The sequence below is a fragment of the Motacilla alba genome, chromosome 1A (genome assembly GCF_015832195.1).
Source record: "Motacilla alba alba isolate MOTALB_02 chromosome 1A, Motacilla_alba_V1.0_pri, whole genome shotgun sequence".
In the NCBI taxonomy this organism is placed as follows: Eukaryota; Metazoa; Chordata; class Aves; order Passeriformes; family Motacillidae; genus Motacilla; species Motacilla alba.
In genome coordinates this window covers 27,831,546-27,851,853 of record NC_052031.1, presented here as the reverse complement: position 1 = coordinate 27,851,853, position 20,308 = coordinate 27,831,546, and the positions used below count along the sequence as shown (strand labels likewise).

At 35.7% G+C, this 20,308-nt stretch overlaps 1 protein-coding gene across 43 annotated transcripts in view; it reads right to left on the bottom strand.

Annotated features, from left to right (window-relative positions):
* The window catches only part of NRCAM (neuronal cell adhesion molecule), a 144,211-nt gene that overhangs the window by 16,870 nt on the left and 107,033 nt on the right, over positions 1 to 20,308 (bottom strand). For 19 of the 43 annotated variants that reach the window (XM_038154732.1, XM_038154740.1, XM_038154739.1 and 16 more), the window contains 12 exons: positions 19,998 to 20,099; positions 16,971 to 17,168; positions 16,788 to 16,858; positions 15,698 to 15,923; positions 15,283 to 15,398; positions 13,935 to 14,139; positions 13,653 to 13,775; positions 12,457 to 12,633; positions 11,341 to 11,376; positions 3,848 to 3,913; positions 3,209 to 3,334; positions 2,014 to 2,166 (listed from right to left, as the gene is read on the bottom strand). In XM_038154732.1, coding sequence (XP_038010660.1) covers positions 2,014 to 2,166; positions 3,209 to 3,334; positions 3,848 to 3,913; positions 11,341 to 11,376; positions 12,457 to 12,633; positions 13,653 to 13,775; positions 13,935 to 14,139; positions 15,283 to 15,398; positions 15,698 to 15,923; positions 16,788 to 16,858; positions 16,971 to 17,168; positions 19,998 to 20,099 — 1,599 coding nt within the window. The remainder of the gene's footprint in view (positions 1 to 2,013; positions 2,167 to 3,208; positions 3,335 to 3,847; positions 3,914 to 11,340; positions 11,377 to 12,456; positions 12,634 to 13,652; positions 13,776 to 13,934; positions 14,140 to 15,282; positions 15,399 to 15,697; positions 15,924 to 16,787; positions 16,859 to 16,970; positions 17,169 to 19,997; positions 20,100 to 20,308) is intronic. The other 24 variants (XM_038154753.1, XM_038154768.1, XM_038154767.1 and 21 more) reach the window with 5 other exon arrangements.

Below are 20,308 nucleotides of genomic sequence, written 5' to 3'. Positions count from 1 at the left end.
ACATAAATACATATATAAAAAAAATACTAAAAAGTGGCAATTAAAAAAATCACAAGAGGAATCTTCCTGTGAACTACAAATAAAAATTAAAAAACCCCTGTTTTCATATTAAGGTTAAAATTATTTTGAGTTTTGTGCATCTGCATTCATAATAGGACATTAGATGTTGTATAATACATACTGTAACAAAATGCAAAAGCACAATTCACATTCAAATGTAGTAAGAAATAGCACCAAAAAACTCATGCATAAAAATATGCAAGATAGCTAGGAAGATGAAAACTTACTTATGCAGCTTCCTGTATTAACTTACTTCATTTCCAGTAGGAAAGGGTTTCTAGATCTCTGTGCATCTTTTAAAATGGCACATTTCCTGCCTACACTAAGCCATTTATTTGCTTCAGGCAGAAAAACTTTGCATCTTGGTGAACCACTATTGCAGGAGTCAATGCAGAACACTGTACTGGGAGTGCCCAAAAGGATAAACCTGCACACTGTGAAGATGCTCTATAGGAATGCTTGTCAAAGAAAACATTGTGGGAAAAGCCTCATATTTGAAATAGAAAACTTTCATTCCTAATAAGGACATATTCCAGTGTTTGCCTCTTTGTCCACTCCATCTTTTTGCAGTGTTTAAAAGCTTTGGCCTAGACTGAAGGCAGTGTGACACAAGATTTTTCTGCAAGAAATAGGCTATGTTTATAATTTCATGCTGAACATTGAAACTTTCCATTATCAAGAAGCAGAAAGGAGTGTCTAAAGTCCCTTCTTCCTTAACCACACAAGGGTACGAGTCAACATGACTGGGTAAGTACAGCAATCCTTATCTACTGGCTCAGTAGTTTTTATGTAGGAAGATGCTTTTGGGAAGGTTTCCATGCAACTTTTTTTTTAAATTATATTACAGTCTTGATCCTTGTTTACTGTTTCTTTATGCTTCAGATGTATATTTGCATAGCATTTCACAGGTAGGCTTTTGTACCACTAGCTGTTCCTGGCTCTGTGCTCAGCCTGTACATATTTGCCTGGCACTGTTATTCAGCACCATGTTTTCAAACCTCCCTGCAACATGATAAACTGTGAACAGAAATTGAAAAAAATAAAAGCAAAGAAAAGATGATTTTAGAAAGTGCTCACTCTCAAACTGGCATACCCATTATCTATATTGTTGCCTGATAATTATAACATAACGTTCAAGTGTATTTTTATATTTGAAAGACTTTGTTATAACATAACATTCTGGAGTTGGTGGGGCTACTGCTGTGTAACTATGCACTGGCTAAAATGCTTGGAATGAGCAGAAGTGGCTGGCAGAGACAAAAATAATAACAGCTGACCAAGAACATGATGATGGCATGGCATGTGATGGCAAGACAATATTCAGCATAACATCAAAGAACCTTCCAATAGAACCTTTTTCTTGAGTGTAATCAGCAGGCATTGCTGATTTGCTTACATAGAAATAGGACTGCAGTATGAACATAAGGAATTTACTGATTCCCAGGATATATGTGTGACATCAAAATCCATATAAAACTAGTATATGGCAGGAAAAGAGAGATTTACAAGGAGGAATGTCTTAACACTGGTATAAATAGATTACATGAGACATCAAATTGAATCTGCATTTTCTGATTATGCAAATATTTTATCTCTATAAAAAGCAACATTATTTAAATACAGCCCTGTAATTATACTAATTGGAAATATTAGAAATAGGTCATCTTCAGTGCACAGCACACAGATGGAGTGTGGGCAGGGCATATCTTGCCCCTAGAACAAACATCAGTCAAGTAGAGTGATTTGAAAGGATGGAAATATTCGTAATTCAAACATAAATAAACTGACATTATTTAGGCATTTATAAAATAATTTAACATTGCTCTACGAAAGGAACATGCAAAGATTCTAGCTGCAACATCTCCTGGCTAGAAGCAGTTCAGCATTTCAGCAGTTGGTCTAAGAGGATTCTGACTAGGATACAGAAGTGTACTAGGGTACAGTGTGCCTCACCTGGACCTGTCTCAAACACATCCTCTGAACTCCTAAAACCAGACAGGCCCTCAGCACCAACCCGGACTTTATATGCTGTTCCTGGTGTTAAACCCTTTAAGACAAAGAAGCTTCGAGAACCATTTACAATTTCTTTTTTCCAATCTTCTTTGCCTATAAAAATTTTAGGAAAACAACAAATCGGTATTTTAATTTTATCTGTATTACTGAAAGTTTCTAGACAAAATATTACTGACAGTTACTTGACTAAACTATGGATCATCTGAGAAAAATAGCTGTTCTCTCAAAATTAATTATATAAAATTATGAGTAATAAATTGCATGCAACATATTGAAGAATTTGTTGTACAGTGATTACAAAACTATTTTAAACATTTGTTCCATTGTACTAAAGAAATGCAAATTTAATTTATTTTTAAAATGCTTATTGAACTTGTAATTATGAGATACATTAAAATAGATTTTAGTCATTTTATTAAACAACACTTGAACTTTCAGTCCGTATTTATTTTGGTCAAGAAGTTCTACTTCAAAATCTGAATCTCTCTCGTATCTTTTTTTTAGGACAGTCTCAGCTATTTCTTTGTCCAATATCCAGAAAAATGCATTTCTATTCCAATTTTCAGATTAGTCACCTTTATTCATAACTTTAGAAAGATGGGGTATTTGAAAAGAAGTATTTTGCTTTTATTAGCTAACTTTGTTCTAATTATTACCAGTATTATCAAAATTTTAAACCTGATTTTAGGCAATAACAGCACATAAATTGATTCATATCTTATTTTAAGGTTTAATTTAACAAAGGATATCTTATTTAATCTTTTTCTTTCCTGAATTGGGCATAATTTTGTAAAATCCTTGTATCCTATTTTAATGCAAGTAATCGTATTTTTACACGTGCAAGCACTTCATGATAACTTCATACAAACTATGTTTTTAGAAGTTCACTTTCAAAAGAATTTATAAAAAAATACAAAGGAACAAAGGTTCATATTTATCTATTAATCAAAAACCTGCTACGCATTGATGTTTATTAAAATGAAAATTATTTGATCTTCCTGATCAAATTATAAAATAATTTAAGACATTTAAGAGCTTTCATTAACACTGGGTCAATTTAAGACCCCATTTACTATAAAATTCTTCCAAAATACATCTCAAAACTTTAGCAGAATTTAATGAAATGACTTCTTACTGCCTGCTACACCATATTCAACATAAAAGTTCGCATGATCTGGTCCCTCATACTCCCAACTGATATTGGCATAGGTCTCAGCAGCAGCTGTTGTAACATTTCTGATCCTTGGATAAAGTGGTTGAACTAAATGCACAATAGAAAAACAAAGCAGAATATGCAGTTGTGACTTCATACATTTAAAAAAAAGTATTAAAAGAAGTTACTATGTTAATTTAGACCATATAGATGGAAAGTATAGCACATTTTGCATTGGTTCCATTACTGGAAATTAGTGACTAAAGTACTGTATTTTGAAATTTAATCCCAGGCAGTTACTACACTAAGAAATTATAAAGTAAAATTTATGTACTTTACTGAGCATGCTCTGTACCACAAAAACTGCAAATACTTAAAAAGTACCTAACTACCAAAATTCTGAAAAACATTATTCATCTGGAAATAAAATGCAGGCAGCTGGAAAGAGATGAAAACATTGTCAGGGTAATGGGAAATGGTAGGACAGAAGGGAGGGATGAAGGTGGTAAGCTCCTCCCTTTATGGCATGTGGCAGTGAATGGACTGCAAATGCCCCAAGTGCAAGCCCTTCTAGGAGTTTGGCTCTATTGCATGGATAGGGATAAAAAAGGAAGACAATACCCTTATAGAATGTTGGACGGACAGTATGCATGACTGGGGAAGTTGCAAAAAGGATTTCTGAATATCCTTCACCATCAGAGATAGTTGGAAAGAAAAAATAAAGAGTAAAAACATTTTGCATCAAAAAGTAGCAATTAACGAATACAGTAAAACCTTACCTGTTAAATAAACAACACATGCACATTCTAAGACCATGCAGGATTCAAATAGTTTAACTTGTTAAAATATGAAACAGTTAAGTGATACACATGTATTTGAAAACAAACTGAGGTACGCATGTACTGGCAGCTTTGCTTTCACAGGACATTCCTGAAATCAGCTTTTGTTAATAATATGCATTCATGGCCCCTTTAGACACTGGAAAACTAGACATCAGATATGGGAAAGCCAATATGAAAGTACTCTGGAGTGAAGGACACTGAGGACTGGAATGCAAGGAGGTGCCCACTGTAAGGCACTGTGTCCCACTGCTGCCATTCAGGCCAGACAGCAGCACTTCTCACAGACATGCAGAATGCCAAATCTGGGAAAATAAGAGCTTCTCTCTTCAGCATTCTGAAATTAGCCACTTCTCTGCTCATACCTTCGTTCTTTGCTCGTGCCTTAGCTCCAGTAATGCTTGTTACAAATGGACATATAGCTCAGTGTCTCTGCTTGCCTAAGACTAATGAAAAATAGATTTTAATAGTTCTAATGCTGTAATAGGGCAGATACAAAGAGGATGCTCCTCAGAGGTATGAAATTAGTTTTAACTGAAAATGCTTCACTTTGCCACTGATTTTTCTATCCTGCTAAAAATATGCTTTCTATTAGGAACATTAAAAATACTTCCCAAAGAACCATGAAACACCAGAGGTGAAAAATCTAGTCTCAGTAAAGACAAATGACAGAATTCCAATGGTTTCATCTATACAAGAAAATAAAATGAGCAAAAGACTGTTATCAAGGTAAAAGAGGCTACACAGAATTTATCTAGCCACTTAAATTACTTTCCTCTTCTAACAGGCTGGCTTTGTCCATATGGCCAGCTGGAAAAAGTTAAAAGTTATATGCACAGAGACAATGGCTTACTTGGGCCCCTAGAACAGATGAAATAATATGAGTACAACGTATAGAAAACTACAGTTTCTGAGTACTTTTTAAAATACCTAAATTAGGGAAATTCCATCGGTTCTTCTGATAATGAATTCTGATTATTACAACGTTTTACAAAATAATTTTTTATTCCCATATTTGCATTAGATATTTCTTCTTAACTTTGTTTCAGTAGTACTCATTCAACAATTCAATCCGTACTGCTCCCCCATCTGATGTTTTTATAGCTAAGTTGTGCTTATATATAATTTCTTTCATCAACTAAAATAATAAGGAACATATTATTTAAATAATAAAGAATAGATTCATTTCTTGTCAAAACCACCTGAACAACAGAACTGAGAAAGCACTAGATTAAAAAAAAAAAATAAAAAAAGCAAGCCACCTAAGTCACACCAACCACCCTAAGAAATACCAAAGCCAGAGCTGTCTATGGGAAATCTAGCATGCAAAGATATACACTATGGTAATACAAGGGGATTAGATTCTGTTTCTCTATGCCACTCGTAGAGGTAGCAAGAGGAAAGAAAAGCAGTGTCTAAATTTAGGAGGGTACAGAGTCTGAGATTGCAGACAGGATGTATAAACTTCCTTCCTGATTTAGACATAGGAACAGGTGTTTATTTCAATAACAATCTCAGCATTTGTGCTGTGCCAAGAAAACAAGTGGCTTGTATTTGCAATATGACTTTGCTTTGTTTCATTAAATTGTATTTTCTCAAAGCCATATTCTCCTGGATTTTGGTCTTCCATAGAAGATGTCTAATTAGCAGCCCAACCGTACAACTGATATTTGTCACAATATTAAAGACAGAAAAAACTGTCAGCAATAATCTGTTTTGTACTCCTGCAAACAGATGCCACAGCATTACCCCTAACTTCTGCCTTCTCGTGCCTGAGCACTTGGGGATGAAGGAAACTGTCTCATCTTCTGTGAAAGACTCCAGATGATGGAGAGTTTCTGAATTACAAAGCAAATTCAATAATCGCTTGATCTTATCTAGTGGGGTGTTTTTCCATCTCCAGTTTCCAGTTTCTGCTCTCATTAAAGAGTTGCCTGTTAGATTAAAGTATCTGGTAGAAGTCTTTCAGTTCATATGATTGATCATGTGTTCATCTGATCAAACAATCAAGTTTGCTCTGAAAGTTACTGTAATTTCCTCGCCATCTTACTCCTAAATTCTCTCAAGTGACAAATTTATGCTTACATTTATAAAATGTACTCATATCTGATTCTTACCAATAGCTGCATGTACAGATTTACCCACATGTAGTATTTGGTCACATTTAAATTCTGTAGGTTTTAACTATTGAATAAGGTGCACCAGGAAATTTGTTCAGTAGTGTACTTCTTTGTAAAGTTATTATTTTTGCAATTCTCGTCTTTTTCATTATTGCTTGATCTCATTTGCCATCAGGCCTGCCAAGTTTTACTTAAGTCTGTTAAATGTGCCATATTTGCAACATGAATACACACATAAAAGAAAAACATAAAAGAAGGCTGATGGATCCTAAGGTGATGAAAGCCTGGTGGTGAATTGGTTACGACATTTAAAGCTTGTAATCAATCCACCCAGACTCTTGGTCTTCTCAATCAGCACACCTCTAATTATAATTAACCTCTCAGTTCTTCAATATGTTTCCCAGCACTGCTCACAAATGGCAAATGTGTAATTGTCAGCTGGCAGAAGCTCCCAGCATGTGCAAGTGCCAGTTGGGAAAAAGGGGGGGAGAGGGGCAGGCAGGAAACTCTGTCCTGGAGAGCGGAGCACTGTGCTCTCCCATCTGTAACCATGCCCCACACTGTGCAGCAGTGCTGGCAAAAGCAGCACTCCAAAAAACATGGGAAAGGACTGTTAGTGAGCTACAGGTTTTATAAAGACTTACTCTTATTCATCTACCTTAATTAAGCTTTTTCATTCCTGCCTCGATACAATGCAAAATTCAGCTGGCATTTCCAAGTATGGTTTCATTCCTGTAGTATCATATAAAAGCATTTGCCAATTGTTGAGAAAGAGGCCTAGGCTCAAAGTTAATTTTTCTTCTATTTTCAAATTGATTCCAGTGCTTTTTTTACTGGAGTTTTCTGGTAGAGTTTTATTTAATTTTTCAGCCTTTCAGGAACATAGTTCCTACAAATAACAGTTATAGTCAGGCTGCAGAATCAATAGGATTTAATAAGACAGGACATGAGATTGGAAGGTATTTTAACAATGAAACAGTACTCTTTCTCAAGATTTAGTCCAGAAGAACAATAAATCAAATAATCCCCAAAGCGACTAAACGTTAGGATTTTTCATGGAATTCACCTGATATTCAGGAAAAAATGTTGCGTGAGTGCCAAGCACAAATTTGAAGACTAGTCAAATAGGAAAGAGAAAAAAACCCACAAAACAATGTATCACAGACAAATAAGTTAAAATGCATGTATTAAGAGAAAAGTTAAATTAAAGGACAAAACCCCCACCCACACAAGAAAAAAAATGAAGGAAAAAGGTAATAGATTCTGCCAGCCAGCCAGAAAAGTGTCAGAGACACTGTGGTGGTTTATTTAAAAGTGGTTTATTTTCCTTTGCCTTTTTAACATTCTTAGTATGAAATTCAAGCTGTAGTATAACAGTAGGAGTGAATTCCATTTTTGGCAGTGAGAAATGGGCGTCAGTCACTGCTGGGATTATTCAGATCAATTGCAAGAGCATTTCTGTAGTGTAAGAAATACAGAAGCCAAAGAAAAAATGCGAAAAATTATGTCACTGATAAGCATGAAGCATGACATCTACAAGGCAAAAGGCATTTTCAGGAATTTTTGCACAGTGGTAATAATAATTTTCTCTAGCCTAGCATGCAAAGCATCAGCATTGTTCCCAGTGAACTTAAAAGAGGACAAAAGAGTGGTTCTGCATAGCAGGCTGTACTGAAAGAATCACACAAATACACAATGGAGAAGTCCACAGGGGGAGAGTGGCTGAAGGAGCAATACAAAAATATTACACTTAACTTGACTGTAAAAGCAGCTTGAAATTGTTAGCAAAAGACATGGAGACATTATGTGAAATTATTCAAGAGAGAGGGAAAGCAGATGGTGGGCAGAGAAAATGATTTAAAGAACTGCATTTTGTACAGAACAAGGAAAACTGAAATGATCTTCTACAAAGAGATCAGAGATACCAACTCAGTTGAGACTGATTTCCAGCCTACAGTGAGGAGTTACATACTGGTGATTCAGCCAAAAATTCCAAAAGAATAGCTTCAAACCCAGAGGACAGACCATTCATTTATCCCCCTTGTAACAAAAGAGAGTACTATTTGTCACTAGTACTTGAGCTATGAAGTTCACTAGAAGACAGACCAGATTGAGTACCAGTGATAGGAGGCACTAGCTACAATTAAAGGTTACTGTGATCTCACAAACTTACTTTAATTCCATTTCAAGACTACCAGTTACCAGTGTCAGCATGCATGCAGATTAGAAGTCCTTGCTTTCAAATATAAATGTTGACTAAATCAAAAAGAAAGTAAAAAGTGAAATGAGGAGGCTTGTGGAATGAGGCTGACATGCCATGCCATGACTCCCTATACTTCAGCTGACAAAAAACATGCATCCCTATGACTTGTTATTTTAACCAGCAACTTTCATTTCTACCACTGGCCAAATTAGAATTCTCTTTCTTCCTCTGTAGGGCAGTTATTTGAAACTTCTAATGGAAAAGGACAGAAAAGACTTGACTGCTGTGATCACCTGAGTCACCTTGCAGGTGCTACTGTAATTATTTTATATGCAATTGGGTTATTCCCCCATTTTTCTCCCACCTCTGTTACCTCATGCCTGCGGTTAGATGCCAATATATAAATGGCAATACCAGGGCATGCTTAGTACCTAACATTAGGTATAATAAATTCTGTTTTACATATGAAGTTTTCAGACACATTTAGAATATAGGTTGCTAAGCAAAAATTCTTTTTTTCTTCGTAGTATCATTCATTTGATCAATTTTAAGTAATTCGTAGCATCACAGTATTAGAAAGGAAAAATGACAGTGCAAGTCAAATAGGATTATCAACTATAATATAATAGCTTTTTCATCTAGTAAATAACAGCTAATGATTTACTCATGTAGGCTTGTGACACTAAAAATATTGTAGCTATTAAGATCCTTAGATTTACCACAGCAATATATCCCTCTGCACTTTAATTTACAGTTTCACTGTGAGAAATATGTCCCAAGTGGCACAGCTCACTGAGGTTTAAATTATTTTAATTCCTCCAGGACCATGTGTCTTATGTATATGACTGGCCAAGCTGCAGGTCTTCACAGGCAGCTATCCAGTAGAAAACACCAAATGCAGAAATTTCAGTTCAGCATTTTAGGCCAGCTGAATCTGGGACCTAATGTCTACTTAAATTCCAGGATCAGTGTGCTCAAATCAAAAGATAAAAGGAAAATTACATTTTCCTGGTAATTTCCGCCCTTCAAAGTTAAAAACCTGATATGTTTTTGATAGACCACAAAATGCTTGTGGTCTAAATTTGTTCTGGCTTTGGGTACAAATTAATAAGAACTGTATGGACATATAGGCCCTCCTGCTCTTAACAGAAAAAGGAAAGTTCACTGCTGGGTACAGCTATTTTTTGAGTGGGCTGAGCGCTTCTATCTTCCAAATCTGTCTTCCCACTCATGAGACCAGCTAATGTGGTGCTTGATCTTGATAATATGATCCTCCTTTTTCCTTACTCACGGTCCCTGATCAGTGGCAAAGCAGTTAACATGGTAATGTAGTAACCACTGAGAACATTCATCTCAGACTGCAGCAACTCAGATGTCCTAACAGATGTCATGGCTTTAGTTCTGTGCTGTTTGCAGGTCCAGTCTTCTTTGTAACTGCAAGAGCTATATGCTACAGGCATATGTGAAAACTTTGAAACCATAAACAACATGGAACCAAACAAAGACATCTGCTTAGTTTTCAGAGAATCTGAGATGACAGCTCTGAAATGTGAGCTGCTCCAGCTAATCTTACAAATAAGATGCTCTCTGATAGCCACATACAGCTATAATTAGACCTCAGTTTCACACAGAGAATCCATTTTTCCTTGCATGAGTTTTTAGAGTCAGCTATAAAGAATAACAACTTAATTTACATTTCTGCTGTGCATGTCCAGGACTAAAGCCAGTTTGATTGTTCCAATCTGTGCAGACTTCTTAGCTACGACTAGAGTAAAATAGCAAAAAGGACTTGTCATCAAAATAATTCCACAACTTCACACACTTACCAGAAATATATCTGATATCAGAATACACTTATATCTATACATATAAAAACATATATATGCCCAAATGCAGGCATACATATATTTATATATTGTCTGATTTATACCAGGCTGAGTGAGTGAATTTCTTTCTTATGGCTATCTTTCACAACACCTGATAATCAAGCAAAAAGAAACTATATGTAAAATAATTTATGCTGTCTCTTCCAAGTTCATAAAAAATGTTGGGTACTTCAAACACAGATTCTATCTTGTGATGTTTATGGTCTGAGAATCTGAAGCACGGGGGTTCATTAGTGTTAATGACATCTGTCAGTCAATGACACCTCTGTATAGAGAGACATTTCTGAGTTTGAGCTACCTCAGGACAACCTTTGCTTCTGACAATGAAGGTATCAAAATTCATTAAAACTGTGCGCAAAACTGCATCATAAAGATGAACTAAAGAACTAAATATTACCACATTCACTAATAAGGATGATACTAGCTTGTACTCACTGAAATATCCTCAAGTACTCACTCATAAGATCTCTGAACCTGAAACAGTCGGAAGACATTTGCCTGTATATTCAATCTGATACTCAAACTGAGAAGCAGACAGAGGGTATTGTCAGTCATCTGTCTCCTAGGCACAGTTGGCTTGCAAATGAAGCAAATGTGTTCAAGTGGGTAGCAGGAATCCACAGTGAGAACAAGATTGCAGATAGTTTTTTTAAAACAAAAAAAATGCACATGGCACAAGCAGTAAACTAATCTCCTTCACAAAAATGCTGTTTTTTCTACTCCAGCTAATCAGTGCTAGTGCACCTGGATCCTGAATATTTATGACAGTGACATACATCTTTTAAATGTTCAGAAATAATTAGACTTTGCTGAAGCAAAGCTAATGAATTCCCCTGGAACTCTGTGGCAAAATAAACAGATGAAAGGTATTAATAAGCATTCTGGATTCCTTAAAAAAATCCCCAACAAACCCAAACAAAAAACCTCCACAACTGTTTTCTTCCAGCCCTGATTATACTTTGCACAAAAACATGTAGTCCAAGATTTCCTGTCCTTACCACTGCAATTTCCCCATTTGCAACACTGCAAAATCCACACATTAATAAATCATGCAGTTTCATTTTACCTTTGCCTGCACCTACAGCAGGACGGAGAATACCAGCTTTAATGGAGGAAAACAAGAATAGGAACACTACATAATTAGATACAACACCAAAGGAAACATACATATACAATATCACTATTAAAAGCATGCAGACTAGATAAAATATATTAATTAAAATAAATTAGAAACAATCCATTTATGCTGAACCCTGACAGACTGCTACAAGACAAAATGATTGTACATGCATTTACAAAATTTTATTGGTCATGCTTGTTAGGGTGCAAGACTTATAATAAATGCAGTTCATATGCAAACTTAATACCATGACAGAGAAATTGCATTGAATAGCAATTCATCTATGGCAATTCCAATAAACCATCATTTTACTGAGCATAAAAATATGTGAAAATGGTACCAAAATAAACTTATTAATATTAAGATGATAAAAATTATTTTAAGAAGTTCCAATTTTCCTGTTGGCTTTAAATTAGTCTTTTTTTGTTAAACATTCATATTTAATTAAAAACAACATTAACAGAGCTCTAGAATGGCTGCAAATATAAAAATCAATGGTGACAGGATTTAACAATATACTTGGTGGTTTTTAAATAATATACAGTTACTTGGTGCCACAGATGACAAATTTATTTCAACAGTTTCACAGTTTTTTGCCAGTTCTGTGAAAGCAATTTAGATTTTTTTGTGTACTAAAAAAGTAAATAACTTCCTCTAGTCACAAACCTGCATCATTCCAGTATTTTCCTCTGTGACCGAAGCTGGTCAATGATGCAGAATAGGGGAATAGGCAATAACCACTAAAAACGTAAAGTTACATGATACTTGAAGCTCAGAAAGGCCAATGTCTGTCTTAGAGCTGGTGAGTTGATATTAAAAGAGGCTTTATACCTCTTTGGCGGTTCCCACTACAGCAGAAAGCCTTTACATGTATTTTCTTTAAAAATATTTAAAATACTTTATTAGTGTATGACACAGTTAAGAAAGCTCTAGGAAAAAAAAATCACTTGGCCCTGTTTCCTTAGTGGAAGGAAGCAATAGCAATATTTAGATACAGATGTTTAATACAATCTGTAGTGGTTTTTAAACTCAAAGGACTTTCCTTACATATGCATATCTTACCTTCATCCATAATTGTTACTGCTTCCTCAGTTATCTGACTTCCTGATCCAACTGAAGTTTGTGCGTTAAAGTAAAACTTGTACCGGGTGCTGTAATTTAAATTTTTTAATATCAAGCTGCTCTCGTTGGCAGGAATTCTTATCTCTACCAAGGGACCCAATTCATGTGTGTTGTTGACTGTTGTTACAAAAAAAAAAAAGAATTAGGCAACTTGCATACATTGTCATTGTATTTTAAAAAGCTTTTGGTTTGTGTGTATTTTTTTTGCTTGTCTGGTGCAACTACAGTTTCAAAAGAAAGTCACTTTTGTGTAAAGGTGCCAAAATCCTACTGGGAGATAGGAAACACCAGCAAGTATTTTTGAGATCAAGTTTCATTCTCATAAATCTCTGAATCCAAGGCAAATGAGTTCAGTTCAAATCATCTGAATTCATGCAGCACTGATGCCTTCCCTGACCACTGAAAAATTTTGACACTCCAAGCTCAGACTTCGTAGGAAAAGAAAACACTGAAGCTACTTGTGTCTAATGCCAAAGAACAGTGGGATTTGGTATGTGGGAGAAAGTAAATTTCATTTATCTGTTCCATGCATTTGAAACTCTTTCCTTTCCAGGGTCACTGCTGAGAAACTTCTGGGCCAAGTAAGCAGCTGGGATCCAAAAGAAGTGATTTAATAGCTCTGAGTGAACAGCACATTTACAAGTTTTTCTTTTTAAGATTATAATACCATGAAAATTGGAAAAGCAGACAACAATATAATTTGGCATACTTTGATTTACTTCTGATGACATTTTCTCTGCAGTTACAATATAGAATTTTTAAGTAGTAGTATCTTGCATCTAACTTGGATGCCACTTACATGCAGGACCTCACCTCCATTTGTCTATGAATTATGGTTTAAAATAATGAAAGCAATAAAAATGTCAACCTTGTACTACCTCAAGGAAAGATTTCCAAGTACAGTCATCTATATTATCAAAATATATTAGTCTTTTTTCAAACTTGACATTTACAATGCAATCATATCTTTTGTACATTATAAATTTAACATATTTTTTTCTTCATATATAGATTATTATTTGGTAGATAAACTACCTAAGTTAGAGTTGTATCACAGAATCAAATAATGGTTTGGGTTGGAAAGGACTTGAACGATCAGAAGTCCAATCCCCAAAATACATTAATATTTAACTTACTTGGCTGAAACTTCAGTGTATATGATGTCAAAACACCATTTGGATGGGTGGGTGAACCCCACTCCAGAGTCAGAGAGTCCAATGTTGGGTTAGTAATCTTCAGAAAGGAAGGTGAGCTAGGAACTTTTAAAAAGAACATAGAGTAAATACAAAGCAGATTAACTTAAAACAGGTCATTAATTATTAATTCTTAAGAATATTACTGTACTGAGAGAGATTATTATTTTATGAAGTCCAAGTAAACCTCATTTAAGTTTAATATCTAGGTTTTTCATTTCATACCTCCTTCAGGGGTCTTAAATACTTTGTCTGAGCTTGCTGGTCCTTCTCCTTTACCATTAACAACTCTAACATTCAGCTTGTAGGAACTATAGGGCTCCAGCCCTGGTAACATTCCAAAAGTCTTGTTTCCCCTGAAAGTCAAGATATTTTTTTCTACATGTCGTCTACTCCTCCTGGATAGACTCTGCACTTTCCAGTAGTAAACCTAAAGACAAAAAAAAAAAAAAAATTAGAGTGAGTGCTTAGCTGCTCTGATTTTCTAAACGCTGAGCTTTTCCATAAGCTTCCATGAATTATAGGCAGAAATAACTGCAATTTTAATAAGCTCAGCTTAGACACAGCATAGAGCCTTCCTGCTCCAGAAACAGACCTTGTCCAGAAACAAGTCTACACAACTGGGTGCAGACCTGTCAGTCCTGCTAGTGCTCAAAACCAGTTTGATACAAGTTCTGCTTGGGAACTACATTGGTCTGTGATCATTCTCCTGCTATCCAGTCTATCTCAGAGGCAGAAGTTATCCATTCTTTCAGTAAAGTATCTACAGGCCTTCCAAAGTAGATGTGGACTTTGCCTCCTTGTTAGATCACATCCCTGACCATGCTATTCCTTGATGTCAGATTACCTATAAATGGGGAACAAATCACAAGATTTGCCTTGGCTGGAAAAACACACAAGTTCTGAACTTAGTCTAAGGTTACAGTACTGGAATGATCTCCACCCAGGGATGGGAACACTGTTCCTCCAATTATGTGACAATTTGATCAGATGAGAAAGCTGATTCTGGTGCCCATTGAGCTGACTGAGTTTCTAAGAAACCACATTTTCCCTGCACTCTCTTTACTACACAGTCTCTCTACCATGATAACTTGAAAGATATTAATAGCTGCCTCTCCTCAGTGTTACTCCTGAGATTGTCACCTTCAAAAACATAATTGTTTATTTTTTACAACTTCATTTTCATGCACATATGATCACAAGCTAAAGATCATTAAGAATTCTAAATTAATTAAAAAATCTATTCCTATTCAGGCCAACTGCAAAACACCTATTTAATTTAGAAAGCCAGGATTTGTTATCATTTTTTAACCTGTTTAACATGTGCAAGTTCAATTGCAAACACATGCCATTTTTCTTCAAGGACAATGTCACAGGAAGCTGGTGCTGCAAGGCTGGCACATTACTGAACTCTGTATGAATTGCATCAAAGCTGTTGCTCTTGTCAGCAGAACTTGGGAGCTCACTGAAAAGCAGGTGTCCTCTTACATGTCAGTTACTTCAATCTGGATGCAATCTCATACAGGAAGATTTGTCTATTTTAATAAATAAGGAAGAGAATGACTGTACTTACTTTGTACCCTTGCAGGTGTCCTCGGACAGTTTTTAGTGGAACTGGGTCCCAATGCACCTTTGCTAATGTGCTGTTAATAACATGAACCTGCACATTGCCTGGAGCAACCATTGGCACTGTGTGGAAAGGATGCAACAAGCACCTAGTTAGAATTAGAAACCACACAAACATAGTTCTTTAGAATGAGTCTTTGCATTGTACTCATGGAGTAAGTAGGTTAAAATGTTCCTGTGTTTTCAGGATTGATACTACAGAGTAGTATGAAGCCTTTACTATCTCTGAATTGCTTTCTTTTAAATAAAAAAAAAAAAACAACTACTATCCCCCCATCAATATTTCATTACTTTAAATACCCATTCAGGTTACACATTTAGCTCCTTTTAATTAGGATAACTGAGTCAAACTACAAACTTACAGTCTTCCCCTGAATGTCCAATCACCTCTGATGGCTCTGGTGCATACCCCAAGTCATTTAAAGCTTGCACTTTTACTTCATATGGAACAAAAGTTGGTGTACCAGACACAATATATTTAGATACATTTGCAACTATGACAGATGTCCATTCATCATCAACATCTTTCTGGCGCCAGCTGACTTTGTACTGAAGCCCTGGTCCATTAGACTGAAAACCTTTTAAAGGCTGAAATGAAAAGAAATATTTTTTAAAATATTCTGAAGCATCTGAAAAATCTTAAGTTAGAAAGAAATACACTGATTCTTCTATAGAATGCCACTGAAAATTTACCTCTGTATTCTGCAACAGAGAAGCGCTGCTGAAAGTTACGCAGTTTAGCTTTTACAGGAGGTCACTTTAATTGACCATTTTTTTTTCAGTTTTTACTTTTTGGTAAAAAGCACATTGAGTGATGTTGGTCACTAATTCTTACACAAACAGCACATAGTGCTTTCTGTACAAATATTTTGTTTTCAAATATTTCTTAAGCAGTGGAAGAGAGAAAACCAGACTTGCACCAGCTCCTTGTAAAGAATGTACCCTAGGCAGTATTTCTTGCCTGGGAGGGCAGATTGGTTATACATGGCTCTACCTGAACTCCTGTCATGATGGTAAGGGCATGATGGAAAAAACTTCAACAGAAGTTTTCTAGTAGGAAAGTGCACAATGATTAGTTTATCATAATAGGTGACACTAGAAGTAGCATTCACATTAGTATTCACTCTTAAAATTAGACTCTACTTGAAATAAACCTCCATTTATGCTTTGAAGTTTTCCTAAACTGGCAGCAAAACACCCTGTATTACCTAATTATTGGCTTATCTTGAGAAATCATGCAAGGAGTTATGCCCTCCACCTTTAACTTATTTTCATATTTAAAAAAACCCCTTTTTTTCAGGAAAATGAAGATAGGGAATATATGAATTTAGCCCTTTTTCAAGAATATTTTAAGCAGGCAATTGGGTATTCTCATCATTGGTTCTAAAAGAAAAAAAAATGCTACTCACAAATCTGAAAACAAATGAAACCTTGAAAAAAGATCCATCTTACCTCCCATGTTATTACCAAATTATCAGGTTCTGAGCCTATCCCCTGTACATTAGCAGGATTTTCATCAGGGCCTAAAAATAAAACATTTACACGTGAACAAGAATGGCTGCTGTGTGACTCCAAGCAAACTCAATACTATTCATAGCAGGACTCAATCACTGGGAAGCGGGAATAATTATTTACTTGCAGATTTTGTCAGGTACTGCTCAGATGGCTCACTGGGCTGGCTCCTGCCAATCCTATTGACGGCGATCACACGGAAGGAGTAGTTGACATAGGGAGACAGCTTCAGCTGCACAGTGGTCTGAGTGCCAGGGACCTCTGTCTGGTAATGCCACACTCCTGGCTCGTGCAGTGCATCTTCATATTCAATCACAAAGTCTGCAAGCAGGAATTGAATCCAACTTCACGTCAAAACTCGAAACAGCTTCCCAGACAAGTACAGGCATTTCTGAATGAGCTAACCAGAAGGGATTGCTCCAACCAGTGCTTTCAAAAATCACAGAACCTGATATAAATCTAACACAAATCTATAATAACTAGTGGATAATATAATGGATATCAAAAGTAGAAATAAAGATGAAATATGAAAATAAAAAATAAACCCTTACTTTTATCCTTTGCTACTGTCACTAATGCAGCCATCTCTCAGGTAACACATTATTGCAAGAGCTCTCTGTCAGGTACCAGATTTTAATTTAATAGGAACCCTTGAACTATCACAGCAAGGAAGTGGAATTTGACTGCCAAATACATTGTTCTTAGTTGTATCAAGCAGACAGCAGGAAATACCTGTATACATTTAAAACTCCCTGAATATTCCATTTTCCCCAAGGAAACTGGAATAATGAAAATCTATTTAAAGCCAAGAACCTATACTTGAGGAAGGTCTTTGAGAGCACTTTTCATTATCTTCAAATTAAATCAGGGAATGTATGTTCAGAAATTAAATTTCTTGTGAGTACTCTGTGTGAACATGATGATTACTGCCAAGACCCTACAAAGCATATAACCTCAGGGATAAATAGTTTTGTAGAATTCCAAAAAGAAAATCATATTCATTATGAAAGACAAAAGAACATTTTTTTTACAGATGTGAAACAGCCAAAAAACCTTGCTGTAAGATATGAGAGATGAATTCTGAAAGACTTAGGAGGAATTTTTAGGACACAATAAATAAATGGAAGAATGTACAGTCTGAGTACATTCCACAGAACCTGGAGCATCAAATATTTGTGTGTTGTGTAACAACACATCTCATGTGTGGGTGGAGACAGAATATGACTCAAGATTGATCCTGTTCTGACTACTAAAACAGTTCGGAGTGGCATCTGGAAATTTCTTTTAGAAGAATACTTACAGCACCACATAGAAAAATGCACAATTTGAGGAGCAAGATGTAAAAGAGGAAAGTAGTACTAATCATAGGCATCTGGCTGGCAGATTTCATTCTGACCTATGTAGTAAGAGAAAGAGGGAGACTTGACCCCAAATTACTGTCTGAGTTACTGCTGCTTTTGTGTGCCCAGTGATACCGGTCCTGGGATGAGATGTCTCCTGGATAAAGCCTTGCTGAAAAGGTGAGAATATTATATGTCAAAAAGGTGTTCACTACTGCTTTTTGCTTCCCTGGCCACTAGCCTTCTGCCTGCAACTCCAGTAGAATAATTTATAGGCAACTTCAAGGGAAAAAAACAACCTGTCAGAGCTTTCGGAGAGATTCTGGCATGTCAGTCATATTGTGCAAACAGATCGCTCCTAATGAAGTGCAATCCTTGAGTCTTCAACTGCACTTTGAATTGACAGCAGCAGCAAAAGAAATAGGCTTACTCAGGAAGAAAATGCCTTATTTTGCAGCCTCTAAGAAGACCATACAGCAATATAAATTATATTATAATTAAACCCAGCATTATTTAGTTAGAAGAGTTCAGTTTCCAATATGAGAGTGCATGCATTGCCTCGTTCTAGAAAAGCCTACAAGAGACAACACTTCCTAGTATGAACTCTTGCAACAGTGTGATCTTATTCCTACAGAAAGACAATACTTCTGTCTTCTGGTGTAGAAAAAAAATGAGAATACTAATGAAAGTATATGTATATGAATAAATGACTATTCAACTGTTGACTCTGATCTCCTATATATTATATTTTAAGGTATACTACTAGTTGATATACATTTGAGATGCCTGAGACTGTAACTTCAGAAAAATCACTTAGTGTTTCATTAAAATGTAGTCAAAATCTTTGATGTTTTCAGAAACTTGTGAAATTCTGTTTTTTACAAATCTTCCTTTTCAGATACCTGATCCTTCTGGTTTGTTTTCAGTGTTGATACCAAACCAGCATCAAACCCTGGAGAGCAACACCCAGTAAGTCAGTCTCACTAATTAGTTCCAAACATAACATCTACACTGGTCTTAGCAACTTGTGGCAGTTATTATCTAAAAACACACTGCATGAATAATGAAATAATTAAGTTGCTCACGGGGAAAGAGTAATGCCAAAAAGTCTTTCTGATCCCACAATTTTTTTGGAAAAAACCCGTTAATATCTTTTCTCCTTGCTCCTAAATTCCCCTCCCCCCATCCTCTCTGCTCAATATAAGTATGAGTTTTCATTATGTTTTACTGGGAAGAATAACTGCATTTAAGATAAATTTACTGCCTCAGAATTTTATGGATACTTAATTGTTTAGTTTTATGGATGTGGCTTATTTTTTTAACTGTTTGGACTAGAAAAGAACCCAGAAAAACTATCTACCTTATATTTTCATGAAGAATAAACTTCTGCACCAGTAGATGGATAATCACTGACAACGGTGGTACCGATGCTATTTCAAATTCATAGAATTACAAAAGAGTTAATGCAAGATGTTAGTAGGTCTCTCCTTCAGAAGCATACAAGCAATGAACAAGTCTGCTCTCTACATACTCATAAAATTGGACCTTGTCAGACAGACCTCATATCAATATATATAACTTCTATATTATCTAGCACAAGATTTTGAATAAAGAAGCCCAGCTCTTCTGGTCTTCCTGCTTGGCTGTACAGTAGTTATTAAGGGTATACTATGTAAATAAATGGCAGCTGTAGAGAATAAATTTACCATTTTCCCGTGCCGTGCACAAAGTTTATTCCAGAATTATTTGGAATTTGATAACAGTTAGAACAGCACCTTCAATGTAGTTTACTGGATACACACAAACATACTTGTAATGGGACTGTTGTTTTCATCTCCTGGTATCCATGAGAGATCAACGCTTCTTTCTAGCTGACCTGTCAATTCCAAGTCAAAGGGTGGATTTGGCCGAGCTGTAAACCAAATGAACACAAAGTAAGCAACCACACCAGACTATGAACTTTAATATTTGAAAAAAATCCTTACATTCCACTCAAAGAATACCACAAATACAGCAGGGCAGGTCTACTCACTTATGTAAGCATGACTTAAAGACTAATAGCATGCAATTATGACAAAACAGTCAAAAATGGAGAACTGATCTAACCTGAAAACTTCTATA